Source organism: Dermacentor albipictus, chromosome 9 (assembly GCF_038994185.2).
Source record: "Dermacentor albipictus isolate Rhodes 1998 colony chromosome 9, USDA_Dalb.pri_finalv2, whole genome shotgun sequence".
In the NCBI taxonomy this organism is placed as follows: Eukaryota; Metazoa; Arthropoda; class Arachnida; order Ixodida; family Ixodidae; genus Dermacentor; species Dermacentor albipictus.
In genome coordinates this window covers 23,728,820-23,755,200 of record NC_091829.1, presented here as the reverse complement: position 1 = coordinate 23,755,200, position 26,381 = coordinate 23,728,820, and the positions used below count along the sequence as shown (strand labels likewise).

At 46.3% G+C, this 26,381-nt stretch overlaps 1 protein-coding gene across 1 annotated transcript in view; it reads left to right on the top strand.

The window, feature by feature from the left end:
- LOC135902016 (neprilysin-1-like) overlaps positions 1-26,381 on the top strand; it is a 119,970-nt gene that overhangs the window by 52,003 nt on the left and 41,586 nt on the right. Inside the window, exons 13-17 of the mRNA XM_070525628.1 lie at positions 1,821-1,919; positions 12,033-12,110; positions 14,741-14,853; positions 19,812-19,870; positions 26,246-26,297. Of these exons, the coding sequence (XP_070381729.1) occupies positions 1,821-1,919; positions 12,033-12,110; positions 14,741-14,853; positions 19,812-19,870; positions 26,246-26,297 (401 nt within the window). The remainder of the gene's footprint in view (positions 1-1,820; positions 1,920-12,032; positions 12,111-14,740; positions 14,854-19,811; positions 19,871-26,245; positions 26,298-26,381) is intronic.

Genomic DNA, 26,381 nt, shown 5'->3' with positions numbered 1-26,381 from the left:
TTAATTAACACCGTATGTCGCGATTTCGACTACTGCCAAAGGTCGAAGGTTCGTAGCATTTTTGAACCATAGCGTAGCGGTCATGCCAACGCCAGATTTTCTACCTCATAAGCTATAAATGCTTTCGCACTAACAAAAAAAAACGATGTACAGTGCTGAGTCTCCCGGGAAGGCCCCCGAGCCGAACGACACAGATGAATCACAAAAGTGTACCAACAAGCCAGAAGAACATTTTCACCACCACACAAAGACCTAAACAGGGAACAGGCAGTGGCCCAAAGTCAACTACAAACAAATTCCTTACTGAACCTGTCTCTGACTCACTGACTTGTAATTCTAATGCAGGGTGAATAAACAATCAAAGAGAAGCCCACGGCGACAAAAACAATGACAGACAGCGCAGCGCAATAAAAAAGGCACTGTAGAAACAGCGCAGTATGAAAAACAGTGAGAACGCTGCAGGGCGAAAAATCAACTCCAATACAGGGCAGGGCGAATAAGCAATGGAAGACAGTGCGAACAGCACAAACACAAAAGAGTGGAATTCAATGCAGAGGGATGAAATGGTGAGAACAGTGCTAGGCAAGAAGCACACAACTCAGGGTTAACAAAACACTCAAATACTGAGCAGGATGTTTATTTTTGCTTGTATGGCGTTTTATCGCAGTAGATGACATAGGACCACATAGGGTTTATATGATCTCTAACCTTCCAAATAAATTTTCAGTTCCGAATAAACTTTCAGACTAGCTGCCTGGACTCGACGATGTGCTGTTTGTGGCAAAATGCATATTCCTGCGAATAAATAATTTTACAACTCGTGCAGGTAAAAATGTTGTTGATTTCATGCCCGTAATTACTTACGGTGCTCTTCATATTTATATCCGTTTTAAGATGTTTGCAGGTCTTGCACCTGGGACGAGAACAGGCATTTATGTTGATGGTTACATGAGGACTGTCAGCCCTGCTTCTAAAACAACAACAGAATTCCTATCAGTTGCCCCTCTATACCAACCAACACCGCCCCGCCCCGCCCTGCTACTCCCCCCCCCCTCCTTTTCTTCTTTTGTGCTTCCACCCCTTTCTATATATAAAAATTTGACTTCCACTTGCTGGTCACACCACCGTATTCTCCTCCTGCTTCCCCACTGAATGTGTTGGAGAATGAGGTGCGCGAAAAAAAAAAACAGAAAGAAAACGCTGTTAAGGAAAGCAGTTGCTGTCTAACTGTCGAAAAATTGACTTCAGTGACATTCCTTGTCCTACCACTCTTAATCAGTTTAAGACTCCGTGTTCCCGTGGACATCTTTTTTGTTTTGTATTTGCCTTCTTTTAGAGCACAAATTCCTAACAGGTAAATCATAATTACTGATGGCCATGTAAGCCATACCTAAAGTTCACGGAGGCTAATTGTTCTATATCAGAAGTCGAGCATTAGGCTATGTAAAAACAGAGTTCTCATGTTGGTTCCACGTTTCCTTTCACCTATATTTCTCTGCGTAAAGCGTTAAGGTGAATTTCGGTAATTAAAAGTGCAATATTCATTACCCATTGAAGGCCTAAGTCTGGATACATTGTGTAATGAACCAAAAATCAACGTAGAGAATAATTCCACTGCGTGATTCTACAGCGCTTATTTTAATCAGGAAAAGGTTCAGCGAAGAAAATAATGAGCACTGTAATACTGCGTTGTAATATCGCATATAGTATAACTCATCAAGCATGTTATATGCTCCTAATACATTGTGAACAGTTGCGTTCTCCTCAAGAATTATTTTCACTGTGCCGCCAAAATATGGCTGAACACTGTGCTTTCACAGGTGGAAGACCTCGTCAGCAGGCTCATGACTACGTTCAACGAAACAATCCGAAACAGCGACTGGATGGACAATAAAACTAAATATGCTGCAGAAGACAAGGTACAGTGTCAACATTATATGTGTGCGTGTGAATGTGTGTGTATGTGTGTATGTGCGTGTGCGTGCGTGTGCGTGTGTGTGTGTGTGTGTGTGTGTGTGTGTGTGTGTGTGTGCAGAATCCTGTTGCTCCTTCCACTCACTTTTGTTTTTTGTGTAGCCCTACTTCGGAGATGTTTTTTAAACGACGCTTAGTATAAGATTTGCGGATAAAAATCGGTATTTCACAATCTGTCAAACAGAGCCAAGCTGCCGTTACTTCTAACTGCAAACGTATGCGTGCGAAATCTTCTAATTGATTCAAAGTACTCAAAAGAAAGCATTAAACGAAACTAACCACAAAGAGTGCTCAGAGTCTGGGGTTTCTAAAGTACGTTCAAGTTTAGTTCTTTTGGTATACAAGCCAGTCCTGTTTACTCGACTATTATATGCTTTGAATTGTTGGGCTTCGCTACATGCTGTGCTGACCCTGGTAACCGCTGAACTAAAATCTATGAGTGCGGAAAAGCAAAATGGTTTTTCGAACACTATCTGGAAATGCACCCGCGCGATAGAAATTAGAACCACTGAAGGTGCGGCATCGAGAGCACAGAGAAAAAAGTTCAGTGTTTTGTAAAACTAAATATAAACATCTCAATTTAGCCAAAACACCGACGTTCGAGAATGGAGAGATAACCTAATAAACTATTATTCATCTATGACACTAGTTTCAGTTACAGTTACCACATTTGATATTGTTTAGAATAAAGGGTAACGAAACACAAATAGGCAGGGCAGGTGTATACCTTCTGTAACTTTTTTTAAGTATAGCATCAATCCTGTAGCGCACGTGCCACTGCTCTCGAATGTTTTCGTTCGATACACGTGTCATATACAGCATGACATCTCAAGCGGACGCTACTTAAGCTACCATACAGCTAATAAACTTGCCATTTGAATTAAATCTAATGGTATGGTTTTATATGCGATCCACGCACGTATATATATATATATATATGCAATTGTTTACCATACAGCAACAGAATTGGTAAAGAGTCCCTTTTCATTTCGATATAGTTGTTTAAGTATTATTGTTGCAGGAAGAAAGCAGGCCCACGAGCGTAAAATAATGTATATTTACAACTGATGTTAATGGTGTTCAGACAACTGCCAGACTTCGTCTTCGTCTGGTCCAATCCAACTTCTTCCATCCCTTCACCGTAACATCACCCTCCCGGCGGGGTAGCTCCGTCCCGGTGCAAGTTATAGAGCATCACTTAATGGGGGGGCATAGAGCTTCAGCCTGGCGACGTGAACAACATCGCTGGTGACGTTGGAAGGCACTGAAGGCTGACCGACTGGGGCGATCTCGTATGTCACGTCGGACAGTTGGCGTAAGATCTGGTACGGACCAGAATAACGGCAAAGTAGTTTTCCGACAAGCCAACGTGACGTGAAGGCGTCCAGAGAAGGACAAGGGAACCAGGTGAAAAATGCGAGTCTCGGTGCTGAAGGTCGTAGCGTCGCTTTTGAGAAGCTTGCGAGAGTGTGAGGCAATGGTGGGCGACTTCTCGGGCCTGGGCGGCTAAGTCAATAGCATCGCGAGCGTAACCAGTGCTGGGGATTGTACTGCGGAAGGTAGCAACGTGTCAAAGGGCAAGGTGGGGTCGCGGCCATACAACAGGTAACATGGTGAAAATCCGGCAGTGTCGTGACGGGATGAGTTGTATGCGAAAGTGATGTATGGTAAAGCGACGTCCCAGTCGCGGTGATCGTCGGAAACGTACATGGCCAGCGTTTCAGTTAGCGTGTGGTTGAGTCGCTCGGTGAGGCCGTTCGTTTGAGGGTGGTACGCGGTAGCAATCTGGTGTTCTGTAGAACAAGAGCGGAGCAGATCGTCGACGACCTTGGATAGAAACTAGCGGCCGCGATCCCTCAGCAACTGGTGAGGCCCTTACACCGGCTGTTGTCTCAAGGTGGAACTGGTCGCATTTACCACTGGGTGCTACATGTCCATACTGCTCCGTTCCTGTGGTGGAATCAGATGCATGCCACCTAATATGGACATGTAGAGGTTTACAATCGGAACGCTCGCGTCTCCTACTGCAAGCCGGCCTCCGCTACAGTGTGACAACCAGCTATGACCGCTGGATACATGACAACAGATTTCACAAAACACTGCTTCAATTCATACACAACACAGGCCTCACCGCACACATATAATACACATATACGCTCCAAGAATTGTGCCTTAAGGGCAAGCCTTCATCGCAATAAAAAAAAAACTGGTGAGGGGCGCCAGGGTGCAGGATGACGTCGTATAGTAAGAAGTCGGCGACATCTGCAGCGCAGCTGGTTGGTAGCGCTCGTTCGATGGCACATCTCGTGGCATGATCGGTTGCTACAGCGATCCATTTGTTTCCTTTGATGGAAATTGGAAAGGGGCCAAGGAGGTCTCGGCCAACCCGGTAAAAGGGCTCTGTAGGGATATCAATTGGTTGCAGCAAACCAGCGGGAGGCATAGCAGGCGTCTTCCGGCGCTGACACAGGTCGCAAGAAGCGACATAACGGCGCACAGAGCGATAAATGCCGGGCCAGAAGAAGCGTCGCCGCAGGCGGTCGTATGTACGAGTAATGCCCAGATGTCCAGCAGTAGGAGCGTCGTGAAGTTGCTGGAGCACGGCTAGTCGAAGGTGCTTGGGAACGATTAGGAGGAGCTCCGGGCCTTCAGAATGGACGCTACGATGGTATAAAGCTCCATTGCGCAAGGTGAACATCCGGAGGGACGGGCCGTTGGGCGAGGAGCTTAAGCGTTCCATAATTGTTCCAAGAACAGGATCTTTGCGCTGCTCGTCGCCAATATGGAGGACGCCGGAGAGGGATAGAACACTGATGTCCGAGTCTGCATCGGTATCGTCCGGTTGATCCACGGGATTGCGGGACAGGCAGTCAGCGTCTTTATGCAGGCGCCCTGATTTATACCTAATAGAGAATGCATATTCTCGGAGACGCAAGGCCCAACGTGCAAGTCGTCCAGTTGGGTCCTTCAAAGAGGAGAGCCAGCAGAGGGCGTGATGATCGGTTACGACGCAGAAGCTCCGACCGAAAAGGTACGGCCGAAATTTCGCGACCGCCCATACGAGATCGAGACATTCGCTCTCAATAATGGAGTAATTTCGCTCGGGCGTGGAAAGAAGGCGGCTAGCGTAAGCGATGACACGGTCTTGGCCCTGTTGACGCTGAGCGAGGACAGCGCCGATGCCAGGACCACTCGCGTCAGTTCGTACTTCAGTTGGCGCAGAAGGGCCAAAGTGTTACAGAATTGGGGAAGTTGTAAGCCGCTCAGTAAGGGTGGAGAACGCTTTCGCCTGCAGTGGTCCCCAAGAAAAAGAGACGTCTTTCTTAAGAAGGTCAGTGAGAGGGTGAGCTATGTCGGCAAAATTTTTCACAAATCGCCGGAAACAAGAGCATAAGCCCAGAAAACTACGGACATCGTTTGTTGAACAAGGTACAGGAAAATTTCGCACGGCGTGAACTTTCTGTGGATCAGGTTGGATTCTGACGGCGTTTGCGAGATGGCCGAGCATGTTAATTTCACGGCGACCGAAATGGCACTTGGAGGAGTTTAGCTGAAGGCCAGCCCTCCGAAACACGGAGAATATGGTTGTGAGGCGCCGCGGATGGCTCTCAAAGTTCGGCGAAAACACAATCACATCGTCGAGGTAACAGAGGCATGTAGACCACTTCAAGCCGCGCAAGAGAGAGTCCATCATGCGCTCGAATGTAGCTGGCGCATTGCCTAATCCAAACGGCATGACTTTAAATTGGTACAGACCGTCCGGTGTGACGAAAGCGGTTTTCTCGCGGTCCATCTCATCGACGCTAATCTGCCGATAGCCGGAGCGGAGGTCAATTGATGAAAAGTGTTGGGATCCGTGAAGGCAGTCAAGAGCGTCATCAATGCGAGGCAGGGGATAAACATGCTTCTTTGTTATCCTGTTGAGGTGACGGTAGTCAACGCAGAAGCGCCACGATATGTCTTCCTTTTTTACTAAGACAACTGGCCAGTGATGCCCACGGGCCACTTGAAGGTTCAATGATGTCCTTATCCAACATCCTGTCTACCTCTTTTTGTATGATGGCCCTTTCTGTTACGGAGACACGATACGGCCGCCTATGAATTGGGCTGGCGTCACCGGTGTTGATGCGATGCGTCACAACAGATGTCTGGCCAAGTGGACGGTCGTCAAAATCAAAGATGTCCCGATAAGATGACGGGAGGTGACGAAGAGCTGCTGTTTGCTCGGAAGGAAGGTCAGGGGCGATCATCTTAGAAACATCGTCCGTAGGCGTCGAGTACGGATGAGTGGGTGACAATGGTCCGTAGGTACTGAGGAAGGATTCAGAGGTCAAAGAACAAACCTCAAATTCTTCCAAAGGAGTGATATGCGCAATGGCGATACCGTGTGGCAGCACATGCGGCGAAAATCCAAAATTGAGGATGGGCATGCGAGTGCAGTTTTCGCGGATCAGGACTAAGGTGCTCGGCAGGGCAATATTGCGTGACAAAACCACGTCAGTAAGCGGTGACACGACGTACTCGCCATCAGGTACGGGAGGGCAGGGAGTCAGGAGGACATTTGTAGCCGCTTGTGGAGACAGCCTTGCAAATTCAGCAGAACATAAGCGGTGGGAAGCACAAGTTGTTGTGTCGGCAGGAAGCGGCAGATCCAACTGTAAAACACCTGCGGAGCAGTCAATTTGGGCAGAGTGCTTCGAAAGGAAGTCGAGGCCGAGAATTAGGTCGTGCGGACAGTGTTCAAGGACGATAAATAGAACAACGGTATAATGGCCTCCAATGGTCACACGTGCTGTGCACATTCCAAGGACAGGTGAAGTACTCCCATCGGCGACTCGCACAGTGCCCAGTACGGCGGGTGTCAGAACCTTCTTGAGCCTGCGACGGAGAGCAGCGCTCATAACTTAAAGCTGCGCTCCTGTATCAAAGAGAGATCTAACAGGAATGCCATCAACTTCGATGTCCAGTAGGTTTCCACATGTAGGCAGGGTCAACAGAGGATTTGTGGGCCGGCTCGTAGTTGCAGCTTCACCTCCAGGAGCTGCACCGCCTAGTTTCCCGAAGCGAAGCGACCGGTTGCAGAAGGGGACAAAGAGCGGTGAACGAGAGGCGAACGGGACCTACGACCTTGCGGAGACGGGGAGCGGCTAGATCTTGGTGCAGCACTGTCGAAGTTGATGTTCCTAGTCGGCGTATAGGGCGAGAAAGTGCGATTGTCTGGTACTTGGCGGTAGTGACTCGGAGACGACCACCGAGGAGGCGACGACCAGTGGTTGCTGCAATGACGGGCGATGTGTCCAATACCGGAACAATTAAAGCAGATGGGTTTATCACCCGCTGTGCACCAGTCAGCTGGGTTGCGACGAGGGGGCGGAAAGATTTGCGTCTGGGAGCGAGCGGCAGGAGAAATCTGGTAGGTTTTTGTATGGCGGACCGAGCAGAGAGATGGAATGCCCAAACTTGCTATTTCCTCCCAAACGACCGCTTGTATGAGCGAGATAGCGGGCACGCTTTCCCGACAGTCGGGACGAACTGGAACCGGAACCATGGCCTCAAGCTCATGGCGAACGATGCGCGTGATATCTTCCGGTGCTGCGGGCTGAACGAACCGCGGCGGGTCTTCGCAAGAAGATGTCGCGGCGGTGTTGGGTAATCGGTTGAAGGTTGTGCGACGCGGCGGCCCTTCGCTTGTTCGAAGCGTCAGCACTCCTTTACAATTGCATCCACAGTGGCAAAATCCTTGCACATCAGGAGATTGAAGGCGTCGTCTGCAATACCTTTCAGTGTGTGCCTAATATTGTCTGCCTCGGTCATTTTGTCATCAGCCTTGCGACATAGGGCCAGCACATCCTGTATGTACATGACATAGGATTCTGTGGACGTCTGAGCGCGGCACGCAAGTTCTTTTTTTGCTGCCAGCTGACGACCGACAGGTCTGCCAAACAGGTCTCGCATTTTTTCTTTGCAGGCATCCCAGCTCGTTAGCTCATCTTCATGTGTGCCATACCATTGCTTCGCGGTTCCCCTCAGATAAAATATCACGCTCGCTAGCATCATTGCAGGATCCCACTTGTTGTTGTCACACACTCGCTCGTACATCGTAAGCCAGTCCTCGACGTCGGCGTTGTCCGTGCCACAAAATGTCCCTGGGTCCCGCGGATGAGTGAGGATGACCGTTGGCACGGGTTGCTGAGGCGTTGTCGCTTGTGTCGGTTGATTTGCCAGTGTGAAGGCAGGTAGATGACGTCCGCTGCGAAGTTCCGTGATTGTACCCCGCACCTTCCACCAAAATGTTGAAGGAAGAAAGCAGGCCCACGAGTGTAAAATAATGTATATTTACAACTGATGTTAATGGTGTTCAGGCAACTGCCAGACTTCGTCTTCGTCTGATCTAATCCAACTTCTTCCTTTCCTTCACCGTAACAATATTTTCCGGTGGCAGATTGAATACAAAACTTCAATTACCGCATAAAACATATTCATAATGCAAGAACATGGGATTATGGGATAATTGGTCAGTGCGCGGGACACTTTGCTGCTAGTTTCAGCGTGGTTATACAAATGGTCCAGCTATGAAAGTCTGCTGCACAGGGGCATACCGATTCGTTGAATGCACGCACAATGCCGGCCCTGCTACTAGTCGATGATACGGCCCCAATTCGAGAACAATGGAGCAAACAGCACGAGCAGCATCACACATCGCCAATTAGGTTTGGTACGTGCGAGTCACAAAAGCAGATCCATGACAGAAAGTAGTTGACGGCATAATGTCGCACGCAGTTTACAGAGGGGACTGTGGCGCTAATGTGTATGAGAGCAGCAATTAGGGTGGTTTATCCAGCATGGTAACGATGGTAGTGATATATAAACGTTTTCCTGGACGCAGTAAATTTGGTAAAGAGTCCCTTTCTATTTCGACTATGAATTTGCCTAAACTGCCTCCAGACATTAAACAGTTTGATTACCTTCTAAACTTATGATTATTGACAATGGACTGCGTTAGAAAAAAATTAAATAAACAATATTAATTTTCTCGACGGCATGATTCGAACACATGACTTCTAGCACAAAGCCCTATTGTCAAGCCAAGGACACATGGACGAGTGGAACCAATTCAAATAGCAGCGATTATGCGTGGCCGCAAACTCTTAATGCCATAGGAATAAAGCCGTACATTTCTGTGAAAGTTAGACCGACGAAGGCAGATAAAGCACGCAAATCAGACATATCCGTGTACTCACCATCATTCCCATTCCCACGATGGCAGCAAGAGCACCACGACAGATTTCCCTCTAGTAATTATTGTCGGAAACATTACAGTGGAAACACGACAAAAACGAAACTGAAGCATGATATGGAGACAGAGACTTGTTACGAACAAGATAGCTTGAATCACGCATCATATATTTACAGATTGTGTGGAGGAAACGCTCAAGAGAGCGAGAGAGAGAGGGAGAGAGTTATTTACAGAAAGGCAGAGAGATCAGAAAGCTATCAAGTTTGTAAAAGAAACAAAGCAAAAACGAAGAAAAGATACATCAACGCGTGTCTGTAGAACGCAGTCACTTACTCTACCATCGTGATCTAGAAAAAAAAATCCAGCATCTTCTCATTACGGTTTACTGGACGCCAGCTTATGCGCAAGTCGTCCTGTTACGCTATCTCTGCTGCCAAGGTAACTTCACGTCTGCAGCTAAGCGCTCGCCTTCTGGCCAAATGATTAAACTACTGGAACAGTCTGTGCCGGCAGCCACGTACATTAGCGGTAAGTAGTAGAAAATTGGATGCCAACCACTAGAATTTCAAGTAGGTGACGTTTCGGCTACCGCATGGGGGCCTTGTTCGCAATGGAGGAAAAGCTGGGCATTCAACAACAACAAAAAAAAGCTGGGCGCTATATGAAGATGAAGAAAAATGGGCATACGCGTCCGTAAATGCCCATGTAACCGCGGAATCACCCGTAAGCGTTATAATTGTGCACTCCGAGCCCTTTTGGGGAGGCAGCACTGCTACTCGCCGAACCAGTTCCTGTGGCACGTCAGAGACAGAAAGAAGTCATAAGGAAAAGGCAGGTGGGTTAACCATGCTGCGCCCGGTAGGCTACCCTGTACTGGGGAATGGAGAATTGGGATTGTAAGGATAATTATAAATTGTCCCTTCATGCACTTCATTGCGCACCCTTATATTGCGATGGGAATTATACGGACGCTCCCCGTATACGTGGGCCATGGGCACCTCCCCACGTTGGGCGATCCCGAAGATAGTGCAATGCCGAGCAGGCGTTAATCACTCCCCATATGTGGGCCAATCCCGAAGATGTTGCAATGCCGAGCCTACCCGCCACGGAGGTGACGCAGCTGTTAGGCACTCCCCATTCGTGGACCGATACCGAAGATAGTGCAATGCCGGGCCGACCCACGGCGGAGGTGACGCAGCCGTTAAGCACTCTCTATACGTGAACAGATCCCGAAGATAGCGCAATGCAGGGCCGACCCGCGGCGGAGGTGAAGCAGGCGTTAATCACTCCCCACACGTGGGCCAATGACGAAGGTAGCGCAATGCCGGGCCGACCCGCGGCGGAGGTGACGCAGCCATTAAGCACTCCCCACACATGGGACCATCCCGTAGATAGTGCAATGCCGGGCAAATCCACGGCGGAGGTGAAGCAGGCGTTAAGCGCTCCCCATACGTGGGCCAATCCCGAAGTTGAAGATAGCGCAATGCCGGGCCGACCCGCGGCGGAGGTCAAGCAGGCGTTAAGCACTCCTCATACGTGGGCCAATCCCGAAGTTAGCGCATTGCAGGGCCTACCCGCGGCAGAGGTGAAGCAGGCGTTAAGCACTCCCCATACGTGCGCCAATCCCGAAAATAGTGCAATGCCGGGCCGACCCGTGGCGAAGGTGAAGCAGGCGTTAAGCAGCCCCAATACGTGGGCCGATCCCGAAGATAGTGCAATGCCGGGCCGATCCGTGGCGGACGTAAAGCAGGCGTTAAGCGCTCCCTATACGTGGGCCGATCCCGCAGAGAGTGCAATGCCAGGTCGACCCGCAGCGGAGGTGCAGTTCGCCATCAAGGGGTCCACATACACAGCTTCGCTGGTCATCCTTCTTCACAGACTGAAAGGGCGCTCAGCTTATTTTTTTTTAAAGCGCTAGGAACTCGTAAGAGGGTAGGTCTTTTATAAGACGTGTCGTCCGTCACCAAGGCTCGCTTATGGACGTCAAGAGATGTTGCCTCAACAAGTAGCGCCTTGCTAAAACCAGGAAACCTAATAATAAAGACCCCTGTAATACCGCACCCGCACGAAGTCTCGCGCTGCAGGCTCAAGGAAAAGCGGAATGTGACAGCATACGTCGCTCTTCCCGCAGCGGCTAAAACGCCTCGATTTGGCAGATCTTCAGAACAACGCCAACAAGGTATGTCAACAGGGCACGTGGACAGGGTACATATCGTACAGAGAAGGATATAATAACACTTACGAAAGCAATCAAAATAGGCTAAGAACCAAGAGTCTTAGCTCTTCACGCCAACAACCTGGCCTCGGGTCTCACACCAGAGTGATGGCAGCGTCCACAGACCTCCTCGCGTGCTTAGTGCGATACGAGTAAGGTTTGCAAATTCGACAGAACACGTTGGATATGCTATTCCCTGACGAACGGCAGAAAATATCCATAGACCACATGAGGCTTCGAGAGAACGATTACGCTGGTTATAGCGTTGTGTCATGTCACGTTAGCGCTCGCCTGCAGTCACAATATTTGTTACCGTGAGCACATGGCCCTCATGATACCGGGGAGCGGCTGACCCCCTTTCGTAGTTCGTAGGTTTACCGAACGCAATTCCTTACTGAAATGCTATATAGTGAGGCCAGTGAGCGGCGCGTCATTGGACAGCGCATAATGCAACGCCAGAGTAGCCGTCGCTGGTTTGACGCGACAAGACCAGGTGTTCCCTACGGCGTCTTCCTGTGATAACTAAATTTTTTTAATAAGCCAATCTGTAAATCCAAGAGCGTTTTCATCAGATATAATAAGTTGTCCTTCATGTTGCTCTTACAGTTGGCAAAAATGGGTTCGAAAATTGGATACCCCAAATGGCAACTCAACGTAACATATCTTGAACAGCTTTACAAACAGGTGAGTGTTCGTTCGATTCTCTTCGGAATTAGTGCATTCAGCCGGCATTTCATGCTAGTACGCCGGTAGCCGAGGAAGCGCAGAAATCAGTGGAGTTAACATTGAATGACACAAGATTAAAATGTTTTGACGCCAGAAACCCACTGCGCATACGCTGATTGACTACAGGCAGTAATTGTGGCCAACTATTGTATAATGTAACATGCGCATCCTACGCACTGTTGAAATCGATGTAGGTGAAACTTTTTGCGCTGTTTGCTTTCACTGACGATAATTAGCGATGATGTTGACAGCGACCACTTAATTTTTTCAACGTTCGGTTATAACACGAAAGTGGATGAGTCAATATTAAACAATACTTTGCTGGCACCACGGCTCTTTGTCTGCATCCAGAATACGCAGAGGCACGATCATGTAGTGGCTCGCTAAACAACCGTTTCCCTGTCCTCATGTGATTTTTACGAATCACGCTTTCGTCACGTAAAGCTTTATTTTGACCAATCACGCGTGAGTAAGTGAACAGTTCTCTTTCAGTACAGTTCCCTTTGAGAACAGTTAAAAGATCCCAACACATGAGTTTTATCCTGACACGGTGCGCACTGAACGATATACGTATATTTTCGCAGCTTTTAAGCAAATCCTTGGAGCCTCATTTGAAGCTTAATGTTATGTTTTCTTGATGTTGCTCCTGATGTTGACTTGGAAAGCATCACGACTAATCAATTTCCGACGCTAATACCATATTCCCTTGTTTTTAAAAAATCGAAGCCGCGCACATGCGTCTGCATTATTTTCGGTGATGGTGACAGCAAACATCAAACTGATGCATGCAGTGGTTAGCAGCTGGACGTTATCATGCAACAAACACGTGTTATAAGTATGCAAAGCAGACCACTTGGTATGTCGTCCAATCAATACCAATTTAACAGTTCCACTAGATTTGCGTACATAAAGCGACGGTGCTTCCATCTGCGAAGAAGACTATAAACTAGGGAAATCACAGTACCATAGAATCCCGCCATGTACAGCCAGTTCATTGGCGTCACCGCATTTCTTGTCCACCAAAATTTGAAATTGAGACACCTCTGCGTCTTGCGGTTCATTTGCAGATATATCAAGGGTGAAAGAACATGTGATACGGAAATATATTATGCTCAAATATGTTCCGATCGAATAGCGCATGCTTTATCCTACGGAGCGCCTCTGTGAGTGAACCTTGCAACTCGAATGTATTATCAAGATGGAATTGTCTGGCCAAGTTCAAACACTGTCTTTACTGGCGAGCGCAACGACCATAGAAAAATTACCAAGCTCTTTAGCTTGCACTCAAAAGCCTGACTAGAGTAAAACGGTACGTTCTTGATATAGCCAAAACGTTTAGCGAGCGTTTTATTCAATGGATGCTTAAAATTTTTGTTATGGCCATGTCCTTTATAAGAGAGGTTGCCGCGCCGTTCATTTTCGGGTTTTTATTCATACCTTTGATGAATGTAAATTGCTTGATTATAAAATGGTTGACACGGCAGCAAAAAGTATTAAGGGTTTATAGCAGAATTAATGAAACTGTAAAAAAAGTTGGCGGAAATCTTTACATCACTAGGCAGTTCGCCATTACAAAAGGGGCGGTCATTTGTACTGAAAGAAAAACAGCTAAATAAGTTAAGCCACTTACCGCATAGACTAAGAACATACGGAAGCAAGCTGTCCTCCAACATCTATAGACTGTCATTTTCTAGTTCAAATAGTGACTTTCTTCTTCGCGATGAAAAAAAAAATTTTTCAGAATAGTGGCATGCTTTTCTTTTTTGTTCGTCTTTTGTGTGTTTATTTGTAATTTTTAGGGTTCTCATAAAATATCGGGCATCATTTCTGTGAGCTACTGTTTTAGTGCGCAGGAGGCCATCCTGCAAGCGGTTTTAACGCGACAGCGTTAAGGAGCTCGTGTCGCCGAAAAGTCCGCGTCGGCGTAAGCGGCGTTGGCCGTGAGCGATAAATCTCAGAAGGCACTTCATAAATAAAAAACACCTTGCAAGACGGGCTGGTCGGAATCAAACCAGGGTCTCTGGAGTGCGTGACGGAGACGCTACCACTCAGCCACTAGTTTATTTTTTCTTTATTACATGGAAAAGAAAGCTGAAGGTGTATTACACCTTTAACGACTCAGCCACGAGTTCGTTCCTTCTAAACGGGACAAAATCGCCTCTAGTGAATGCGATGTTGCCTTAGAAACGTGCCGTAGAAAGTTATACTGCGGTGCATATCGGTAATTATGACCATGTAACTTACAGAAGTCGTACTTTCACGAGTAGCGAAGTACGTTTCCGCTACATTTCTTCTACCCCTCCTCGCAATGTACGGCGCTGTCCCGATACGTGCCGCGCCACTCACCCCACGATCGAGTCCGCCTTCATGGCGCGTCGGGGCCCGGCTCTCTGTGCCGATCGCGACGTTTGGCTGGCGTAGCGAGTTTGAGTAGGCGGTGCGAACGGGGTGCGTTAACGCTCTCGCGTTCCACTCTTGAAGGCGAAGCTTAAGCGTCCTCCAATTTTTTGCTTGAAAGTGCCGACCAAAACTATGATCACTCTGTAGTCAGTCGCCAGTCATCCAGCTGCTGTACTTTAATCTTGCAGGTACCAAACCTGAATCTGAGCAGTTCCTTCTTGGACATGTCTTATTACATTAGTGAAAACAACTATATGCGAAAACTGCTGATGTTACGACAGCCATATGACAAGGAAAATGTGTAAGACACCAAATACCTTTTCTGTATATACACATCATCATTTGAGAGACAAGTCAGGTGCCCTGCAGCACAATGGCCTCACAGAAGATCTCAAATTACTGTTGTTCTAGATTAGGCGAATTAACCCAAAATACCTGTATTTGCTAATGATACATAGTGAAAACCACAAGAGTTTTGAAACTGCCAAACGATTTCACGAATAGTTCTTACTGTATTTTATTGCAAGAACGTGTTCACAGATGTAAAACACGCTATTAATGTTCATTTCTTGAATTTAAAAATTTGGTGTTCATTTTAGCGTTATGGCAAATATGAATCCTAATGCAAATCTATTTCATTCTATAATGTTCTTACAGTGAAATTTCTAAATGCGATTAGATTCCTATGCTTTTTTGCTTCATTATCTGTTGACTTCATATGGTTGTTACTAAAAATTTCGGACACGCAACGTATACTTTGGAATCTGTCCGAGACGAAGCGTTCGTGAGAAGGTTAGCGAAATGCTACACAACTATTTACGACACTTAGACTTGTTTTTGTTGTCGTTCTATTCAACGTGTGATCTCATGCATTGTTTTTGTTTATGCACTGCCAAAGTTATTACTTCATTGTCGTGCAATGTTTTATCTACTGCGCCATGCACAAGCTAGGCGGAATGAAAGAGCAGTTCATGCGAATGAACACTGTGACACGTCGACGCAGTGATTCCACGTGGACGATGGTGATGTTTGGTGTTTGTCGAAGGAATGATGTGGAAGATAAAGGGCGTGAAGTGGCTTCTATGCAGCCCTCGTGTTACAGTGGCACTTATCCAACGGGGAAGATTGACCAAGTATGGGCACATACCCAGGGGAACGTTACTGCGACAGACCATAAGTTCTCAAAATTGAGTTTGCTGTGTCCATCCGTCTGTTCAGTTACGCTGAAGGCGACCGTTGGGGGTATCGACGACACATAACGACGATTTTGCAGAGGGCAGTCATGTCTGAGTATGCATTTCACAGACCAGAACGAGCAACACTGCATTGGCGCAAATGACGTTAGTTCCAACGCATATAAATTGTTCTTGAGAAGATAGCGGTATGTTAGGGCGCAATTCTTCAGTGTCTTGTTCATCAAAACTACATCGACGGCACAATGACGCGTACGTGACGGTGATAGCACCAAGCCTCAAACAGGAAACATACAGAGGATCGAGAATGCGCCGAGAAGAAAGCGGTTGGTGGAAAACCACGTCGCAAGCTTAGACAACGTCAGTGTCAACAGAGACATCGCAGCAACAACGCCACGTCATTTACAAAGTAGCTCACAGGATTCGTGGATGCCAAGTGCCCTATCTACGGGAACCTAAGTTTGGGCAAGTTTGTACGAACTCACACTTGACTTAAAACACAACAAACGAAGACACAAGAAGCAACACCAGACTGGGTGAGCACTGTATAGCAGTGCTGCAGGAAAATGCAGCAGCACTGCAATAGGGCATCGTGAATGTTGTGTGTATATTAAGGAGGCGGAGTTGGTAGAATTTATCAGGATGTGCAAGAGCTTTGAGAATCGTACGTGGCGACGGGCGCTCAGAGTAGTCAAGTTTAAAGCGGAATGTTTAGAAGACGGGGTACCTTCCTGTCGTAAAGACGGCAGGTGAACATTGCTCTTTTTCTTATTATTTCTAACTTCTCTGCATCTTATTTTTATCTTATTTTTATATAGATTCCGTACCACACACGAACATCCAGAAGCTGTCAGATAACTAACTTGAAAATGGTTAAATTAGTATGTGAGATACCTGTGCGCTAAGTGAGCCATAATTACCTGAGCTTTTTAAGAGTTTTGTTAACAATATGTTTAGTATGACGAGACTATGGCATGCTGGTGTTTGAATAACGAACTCGATATTTATATGCTTGGAAAGTTTTTCCACCGTAGAAGATGTGGGTGAAAACAGACGCTTCGAAAATGACATTATTTTGGCTTATCTAATAGTTAGTGAGTTGCCAGGATTTTATAGTGGTTTACCAGCTATAGTAATTTGCCAGGTTTTACATCACCAACAAAATTCACAAAAAGAGAATGTTCAGGAGATTGTGCTCGTTTGGCGAGCTTATCATTTAAACAAATACGTATTCGTCAGCTTGTAAACGTACGTGCATTGAAAACTAGTAGCCATAGTATTAATATACAGTAAGAAAAGTAACCGCCTCATGACGGAGACCTGCGATTCACCGGATGATACATCGATAGTATAAGAGACAGTATTTTTTAAAGAAATGTCCTGTGAACGGCCAATAAAAAAAACTACTGATCAAAAGAACGAGATAACGACTTACATATCGTATCAAGCTTGTGTAAAAGCTCGAAGTGACTAACTTAGACGAAGCCATTGGAGAAGTCTGTGAAGATAACGTCAAATATTTAAACTATATAAATTGCAGAAATTATGTAGTTACAAAATTTTATACATTGAGCGGTAGTGCTCTAACCGCGACGAAAGCCGTGTCTAATATTGGGGAAAATATTGTTGCCAGTATAATATACCCATATAATATCCGCTCCAACATTTTGCACGATAAGATGTTAAGGAGTATGGCCTATAATTTAGGAGCGATTGTTTGTCACCTGATTTATGTAAACGATTTATTGTCGTTTTCTATGTCAAAGGATCACTGCAAGCCGACAGCTGTTCCTTGAATTTAAATGTTAATGAGGGGCTACACCAAAGAGAGTAACAGTGTACAAAGTAAAACAATCTCATCTGACACACAACTCTTTGTCGCGTCAAAAGTTGAGCATCTTCTTAAGAACACCCTCCTCACGGAACAAGATATCTTCAATAAGAGGTAAAAAAAATAAAATTATGCGGTTTTACGTGCCAAAACCACTTTCTAATTATTAGGCACGCCGTAGTGAGGCACTTTCTGATTATGAGGCACTCTAGAAATTTCGACCACTTGGGGTTCTTTAACGTGCACCTAAATATAAATACACGGGTGTTTTCTCACGTCGATCCCACCGAAATGCGGCCGCCGTGGCCGGGATTCGATCCCGCGACCTCGTGCTCACCAGCCTAACACCATAGCCACTGAGCAACCACGGCGGGTTCGAAACGGGGTTAAACAAACTACCTATGTTGGGAGGAATTCGGCAGTTATCTATTGTGAAGGTGGAGTGAAAGTATGCATAAATTGTGGCGATCAGCCGGATGAGTAGTGGGTAGGTCCTTAACAATAATTTTCCGACTAGAACTTACATTAGGAAAAAAATTGGGCTCTAAAATTTTCTAGAATAAATGTAACGTAAAACTATAATAGAAATGTCTGTCTTTATCAACTTTAGCCAGTAGTTCCTCCTCTCAAAGTATGAAATTGCACTGTAGCATGGAGCTTTATCTAATTTATATAATTTATATATAATTATATAATTATATAATTATATAATTTAGCTTTATCGCTTCATTCTCGGGGTTCAGAAAAACCGTACAAAATGAGGTTAATCCTACACGAGTAGTTCCTCAGATGATCGTTAATAGAAAAAAATTTCTGTAATTTGTCAGTACGACAGGAATCTTGAGTTTTAGAATCGGAAGGCAGTGACTAAAGTGCGGATACTCGTTTTTCAATCGCGTCCCAATGAGTTTTCACCAACTGTGGAAACTACCCAATGTTGCTGAATTTTTCGCCACTTCTTTTTTGACCTTCAAGCAACTGAGCGAACATGTTGGCTATATTAGAATTCGCACTCACATCACCACTTCGTGGGAATTTTCGATCCGTAATTTCATGATATGTTAGGTAAGGGGCAGAATCAAGTGCAGGACTAAGGAAGCCGTGGGAGATATCCTTACAGTGTTTGGGCCCTGGATTCAGCTCAACATCCCCGCTCAAAAGTATCGCGCTGAAATAACGTATGCCGTAAAAATGCAGGGAAACAAACAAGAAGGCGGGATGGTGTGGGCGAAGAAACATCTGAGCGAAATTAGGTAACTCCCTCAAGTGAACATACCCGCGCAAAATTGAGCGGCGAGATTTATGCCTCACAGCCTTACATCCTTCTTGTGTGTAACAGTGTGAGGTTATAAACAGGTTTACACTCTTATTCTCTTGTAAGGGTGTAAATTAATTTGCGATCAGCGCGACATCACCGACTGTGTAGGCACACGGATCGCTTGATGCGCAAATAGACAAGCCGCCTATTGTTCACCGTCACCGCTACGTGACAATATACAGAGGAGATAGGGCTGTCCAAGCGTAGGCAGAAGGCATCATGCACGTATTGAGCAGGTTTGCGTTAAGCACGTCGGACTGGTAGTATGTCGCAAGGTGACGCAACCGCCTCATCGAAGCCGATGACAGGATCGGCAAGCCAGACAGAACGACTGCGCAAAAAGCAAAGCTGGGATCATCATTGTGCCATCACTGCTGTTGCCTCCCCCATATCCAGTGGCCCACGAAGAAGAAAAGCCACACTTAAGAAACATCAAATTCAGAGAACGCGGTGCGAACCATGCGGTATTCCATTAGCCGGCTTGCGTGCTTTAGATATGACTGTGGAGGCTCGGTATTTTTTAAGTTGTTTGCCAGTGTCACAACAATGTTCTCCAGCTCTACAGGTGCACAGCATAGTTTCTTTTAGATCCGCAAACATGTTCGCCGAGATAGCGACTGACCTACAGAACAATTAACTTATCTACAGGCCTACAGACCGACAAGTGTATGGAACGACTGCCTAATATAAAACGGTGGTTGGCTAAGCAAAGAGTCGCTTTCCTTGCTTTTGTTTTTTGAGCTCTTTGGTACCTCCTGGTTTTTCTCTCCAGGTGCAACAGTTCTACTGAGGTCTTGTAAAATGAATCTGCGAACTTTGATGGCACGTTGAAGTTCCTTTATATCTGGGTGTTTTCCGCGTTCTGTACAATCCCCAATATTGACATACGCCGAATTTGCTTTACTCTTCCCTTACAGCTGGTTCACAGGAGCCGCAGTTGTGAACGCTTTCTACAGTCCAGATTCCAACGAAATGGGTAAGCGCTCGCATATGCTTAGTCTTTACAAAATGGACATGCATTTTTTTCGACAGACGTTCGAAACCGTCAGAGCAACTCTTGCTACATATGGTCTACATATTTTTTCCAGTGCTCATCAATCCAATGCGACAGCATTGAATGTAGAGCCAGTTCATTAGGAAAAATGGGTCAAATGATTTTCTCTTCGGCTCTTTGATACCATCAGATTAACATTAAATTAATTGATAATGCCAACAGGCAAATTGAATTCCCCTCTCCCCCCCAAGAAATGACTATACACACTTTACCATTCCCAATCTCAAATTCCAGGCAAGTATTTAAATGAACGAAATCTATAAATAATTGTAAAAAATACATTCTGCACTCTTACGTGCCAGAACAACAATTTAATTATAAGGCACGATGCAGTGGGAAATTGTGGAATAATTTTGACCACCTGGGGTTCCTTAACGCGCACCTAAATTTTAGCACGCGAGCGTGTATGCCTCCGCCCCATCAAAAAGCGTTTGCTGTGGGCGCGGTTGAACGTGCGATGTCGACCTCGGCAGTGTCACGGCATAACCATGGGACTACCACTGCAGGTGCAATGTTAACGAGACAGCAAAATGCTAAATGCATGACGAAGCATTCTCCTCCCATTTCACACATCTGACGCGCTCGAAAACATTATGTGCCACTTTTTTGCGGTGGCCCGAAAGAACTAGATCACGTAGCGACTTCTTATGCAGAACATGTTTGCGTGACTAGAGTGTTAGAAACGGTATGTGCCGATTTCACTGTTTTCCGAAAAAAAAAATAACTAGATTTGAAATTGGTTACATTGTGAGGTATCACGTTATAAAATTGGCGATCTGATTATGAGGCCCGCCGTGTTAATTGTGACCCCCTGGGGCTCTTTAACGTGCACCCTATGCAAAGCACTCAGACGTTCTTCACATTTCCCCCCCTTTGAAATGCGGTCGCTATGGCCCGCATTTCATCCCACGCCATCACGCTTACCAGCACAACGCCAAAGCCACTACACACACCGGCGAGTTGGACTAGATTACTCCCAAAGTTTATATTTTGACTTAATGTGGGAAGTGTAGAGGGTAATAAGCGAGTGAATCTTCGCGTGCGTGGATTAATTAGGGGCTCAATGAAAATTACTATAACCTCGTTCTCAGTCTGTCTAGAGGCGTTATATAATACGCTTGCAGAGTTTCCCCGCTGTGATTGGAGGAACCAAACACGGCAGCAATTTCATATTTAAAGAAGATGGGTTCATGCAATGGGGGACGTCCGCCAAAAGTTTGAAATGTGTAGGTTAATTATGTGCTTTAGGGAAATAATTGCTGAGTACCTTTTTTGCCAATGTTCATGCGTTATATGAAGCGTGTGCTTTACTCGGTCTCCTCTGTGGTCTATGCGAGGTACGTTGCTTATATTTCGTTGAATCAAGATTGAAAGCAAGCTTGTGGGTAACGTACGACAATTATTCATTCTGTTTAGTAAAAGTTAGATTTAATAAAATCACTTCGCGAAGCTTTGCAGAGAGCCATGCTGCACTTAATCGGTATAGCCAGTACATTTCCCAGAGTACTAAATGAATTGTACATTACACCAAATTTAAACCCGCCGTGTTTGCTCAGTGGCTATGGTGTTGCGATGCTGAGCACGAGGTCGTGGGATCGAAATCCGGCGACGGAGCCGCATATCGGTGGAGGCGCAATGCGAAAACACTCGGGGTACGTAGATTTAGGTGCACGTCAAAGAACCCCAGGTGGTCGAAATTTCCGGAGTCCTCCACTATGGCGTGTCTCATAATGTGAAAGTGGTTTTGGCACGCAAAACCCCATAATTTAATAACCAAATTCCATTGCAATGAGAATCGGGGGTTGGGTAAGTGCGGTGGCACTTTTCTAAAAGAATTGTTGCGTTAGAAAAGGGTCGCAATAAATGCGCCGCACGATTTCGTATTTCGCGGGCTTTCTTTCAGGCTTTGAAAGAAAGCTTTTTATGTAGCCCGGAATGAGCAACAGAACGGTAGAGGGGGGCATTTTTCAGGATTGCTTACCATTACCTCATTGACACTTGTGCTCTGAGAACTCGATTAGTTAATAATGCTAAGTATGTAATCAGGCGGAATACAGAAAAGTATTATTGATCCCCTTTTCATAGATATCGGAGAACAGGAAACTGAAGCGTGCCTTCATGGAAGCTGTCCGTTGCTTGCGTCAGAGCACTGCGCAAACCCACCGTAAGCCAGAGTCGTTCGCAAACTGTACGAGCAAAACCGAAACGGGTTGTTAGTCGATCGTTTCGTGGACTCGCGGACCGTTGCAGAGAAAGGCGCATAATTTCCTCGGGTTGGCAACTATGTTGCCGCTTTCCTTGGCGCTCGGCGTCGTCCTCGCGAGTGGCGTCTTGCTGCCATGTTGCTTCAGCGCAGGTATGGTAGCTTGATACGGCTCCGTAATAGAAATATTTAACCTTACCGCTATTGCGGCAAACGGGGGTGGTTTGGGGAGATTGCCAGAATAGCGAGGCGTAAAACGTGAGCCGCCGGAACGGAGCAGCCGCCTGGCGGCGTAGAGTCTAACCAGACAAACACAGAGCTAACATTGCAGTAACCCACTTATCTTGCTTCACTGCTGGTGCAAATTTTCGGCAGCGGCGTAATGGTGAACACGATTACGTCGCTATCGTAAATTTACACCCCAGCTAAGAAGAACGTAGTAATTGGCTCTGTGTTTATGTGGTTGAGCTTTGCACCCCCAGCTGGCGCCACCACTCTGGCCGCTCACGTTTGAGCCCTAGCTCACCCATCCGGCAAACTGGCCGCGATTGTCAGAATACCGGATGCACTGAAATTCAGCCTGTTGCGACGCGCTCAGCTTCAGGAATGCGAGTGGCTTGCGCCGCGAACGAGCGGACGCGTTCTGCTTCAAGCTGGCGTGTCTCTCGCCGGACCAAAGCACGATTCTCTCGTTGGCGTCATTGGCTTTTTGCGCCGCTTAGTGCAGGAGTTTTCTTAGTTGATGCAATAGCAAGCGAAGCAATACGAGGCGCGTCAGCGCTGCTGATGCCTGTTCAAGCTGCGCTCCGCAAGCGACGAGGTGTCACAGGCTAAGCGAACGTGAAAGGAAAACCATGCGCGGAAAGTGCGTCGTCACCTCTGCAGAACACGTACAGCGCCTACACCGGTCTACACAAGGTTGCATCCTCCACTTCGCTGAGACTACCGAAGCGCTCACTGTAGGCGCTCATTAGTTTCACGATGCAGTAGTTCGCTTCACCGCTCCTAGATGGCAGCGCCAACTCTGCCAAGAGTCATATATCAAGTTATAGACCTATAGCATTAACAAGTTGCCTCTGCAAAGTATTCGAAAAAATGATTAACTGTCGCCTACTACACTTCCTAGAATCAAACAAATTGCTAGACCCATACCAGTGCGGGTTTCGGGAGGGTCGATCCACCACTGACCATCTCATACGTATCGAGGCACGTATCCGTGAAGCTTTTGTCCATAAGCAGTTTTTCTTATCAGTATTCATAGATATGGAGAAAGTCTATGATACAACGTGGCGGTTTGGGATATTGAAAGACCTCTCACAGTTAGGTATACACGGAAATATGTTCAATGTTATAGAAAGTTATCTGTCCAATCGGACATTCCGTGTTCGAGTGGGCAGTGTTCTGTCACAGAAGTTTGTACAGGAAACTGGAGTGCCGCAGGGCAGGGTGCTCAGCTGCACACTCTTTATAGTTAAAATGAATTCTCTTCGTCTACACATACCACATAACATCTTCTATTCAACGTATGTTGACGACGTGCAGATAGGATTTCAGTCAAGTTCTCTTGCAATCTGTGAGCGACAGGTCCAGCTTGGTCTTAACAGGGTCTCCAAATGGGCTGATGAGAACGGGTTCAGATTGAACCCACAAAAAAGCACCTGTGTCATTTTCTCCAGAAAAAGAGGCCTGCACCCTGATCCTGAAATTGTGTTGCATGGTGAGCGTCTGCCCGTAAACAGGGAACATAAATTCTTAGGCATAATTTTAGACGCGAAGCTAACCTTTGTGCAGCACATAAAATATCTTAAAGACAAGTGCATGAAAACAATGAATATCTTAAAGGTGCTCTCACGCACAACCTGGGGCAGTGATAGAAAACGTCTCCTGAACTTGTATAAAAGCCTCATACGCACACGACTAGACTATGGAGCCATAGTTTACCAGTCGGCTACTCCAACTGCTCTGAAGATGCAAGACCCTGTCCACCACTTAGGCATTCGCTTGTCCACAGGCGCCTTTAGAACAAGCCCAGTGGAAAGCCTTTACGTTGAATCGGATGAGTGGTCACTTAATCTGCAGAGAACGTACTCCTCTTTCATGTATTTTCTGAGAGTGAACGCAAACAGTGAGCAACCCGCGTTCTCCACCATAAACGATTTGTCCATTTCTCAACTTTTTCGCAACCGGCCCACAGTGGCAAAGCCTTTCTCACTGCGTGTCAGAGACATGGCTGAAGAAACAAGGGTTCCACTGCTTGAATACCACCCTATGTCCCCTGCTATACGGCCCCCGCCGTGGCAGTGGCAACCAATAGACTGTGGTATATCTTTCGTAACTGTTACAAAGCACGCGCCTGTCGCGCATATACGAACGCATTTCCTCGAATTACAGCACAAATACTCCTCTCCTGAATTCTTTACAGACGCATCGAAGTGTAATTCTGGCGTATCTTACGCAGCGGTCGGTCCATCCTTTTCGGATGCTGGTGTTCTGCACCCTAACACAAGTATTTTCACAGCAGAGGCCTACGCGATATTGGCTGCTGTTAAACACATTAAAGAATTTAATATCCCAAAGGCAGTTATATACACAGACTCCTTGAGCGTCGTAAATGCTTTGAAAACTGTCAAGAAATATAAAAACCCTGTAATTATTTCTCTCTACTCAGCATTGCTAACCACCTATGCTTCCAAGCAGCAAATCGTGGTATGCTGGGTGCCGGGGCACCGCGAGATTGAAGGAAACGTGTTGGCTGACCAGCTAGCCACATTCATCCACGCGAACGCTGCAGACATTTCCATGACTGTCCCTGTAATGGACCTTAAGCCCTCCATAAGGAAAGCGCTCAGGGCTTTCTGGCAGCGGTTGTGGGATAAAGAAACAGCAAATAAATTACATGTTATCAAGCCTTATCTTGGCAACTGGCCGCCGGTATCAAAGAACCGTCACACAGAAGTAACACTTTGCAGACTCAGGATAGGACACACATACAGCACACACGCATACCTTTTGTCCAGTGGCGATCCACCCACGTGTGATAAATGTGGTGAGCCACTTACCGTGCTTCACATCCTGATACAATGCAGGGAATTAGACACAAATAGGAAAAAGCATTTTCCATTCCCACATCGGCAGCGAATTCCGCTTCATCCTCAAATGTTCATAGGTATAGAACCTCTTTTTAAATATCAGTCGTTGTTCGAATTTTTAAAAGATGTACGTAGTTTTCATGTTATATCACCAGGAAATCCATAGCACAGCCTCTTAACTGAGGTTTCTGCTGCGGTAACTGCATTAATAGAAAGCGCCTGCCTCCCAGCCTTTGGGCTCAAAGGCCTTCCGGAGGCATAGGAGCTATTTCCATGTTCTTGCATTTTAGCGTCATGATCACTTATCAAGCGTACCATACCCATAGACAACTACATTGCTCACTATCATAATTTTATACTATATACCATTTTACGCTTCTATGATACGCATTGATTTTAGGCCACTTTACAGCCATGTTACATCCCACCATCGAAACTCACAAAGCAGCGCTTAACAACACATAATTAGTCATGGCGCTCTTTGGCCATCCCTGGCCCTTGCGCCACTAAACAATACACATTCATTCAACTCTGCCAAGAACAAAAGCATATTTTACGCGTTCGCGCCGACTTAACATCCGTTACAGGAAGTTTATGGTGGACCCCACCGTAACGCAGACTCGAATTAAAAAGTGGTCCCACTTGCTCCAAGGGACAGCAAATAACATTAACTTGGTTTTCTCCTGCTACGTGACACTTGCAGCTTTCAAGATTTTGGCGCAATTTGTGTGGGACATCCAACACGCGCGCAGTGCTGGAAACGTGCGAGCCATATGCCGGCAATGTCTTAAAGCATGTGCTTTAAATAAAGACAAGCCATCATAAAGTTTAAAGGCACGGGTCGAAAAACCAGGTTCGCTGGAAAATGGGCTGCGATTCTGCGAGTTCGCCCAAGAATTCTGCGTTTTCAGACGATCTGTTCTTTGTTGCTGTTACAAAGTGGTTACCTGATTTTATCTTTTCTTGAATTTATAACTTAGATATTCTTCATCATTTCTTTTGTAGTGTTTCCTTCGGGTATACTTCAAGGTGTGTTGTATCAATATGGTCTTCCACGGTAAGCTACATAACGTAGTCAAACGTTTGCCAAAATAGCTCAAAATGCGCTGATGCAAATATATTTCAAAACGTATTGCTCTAA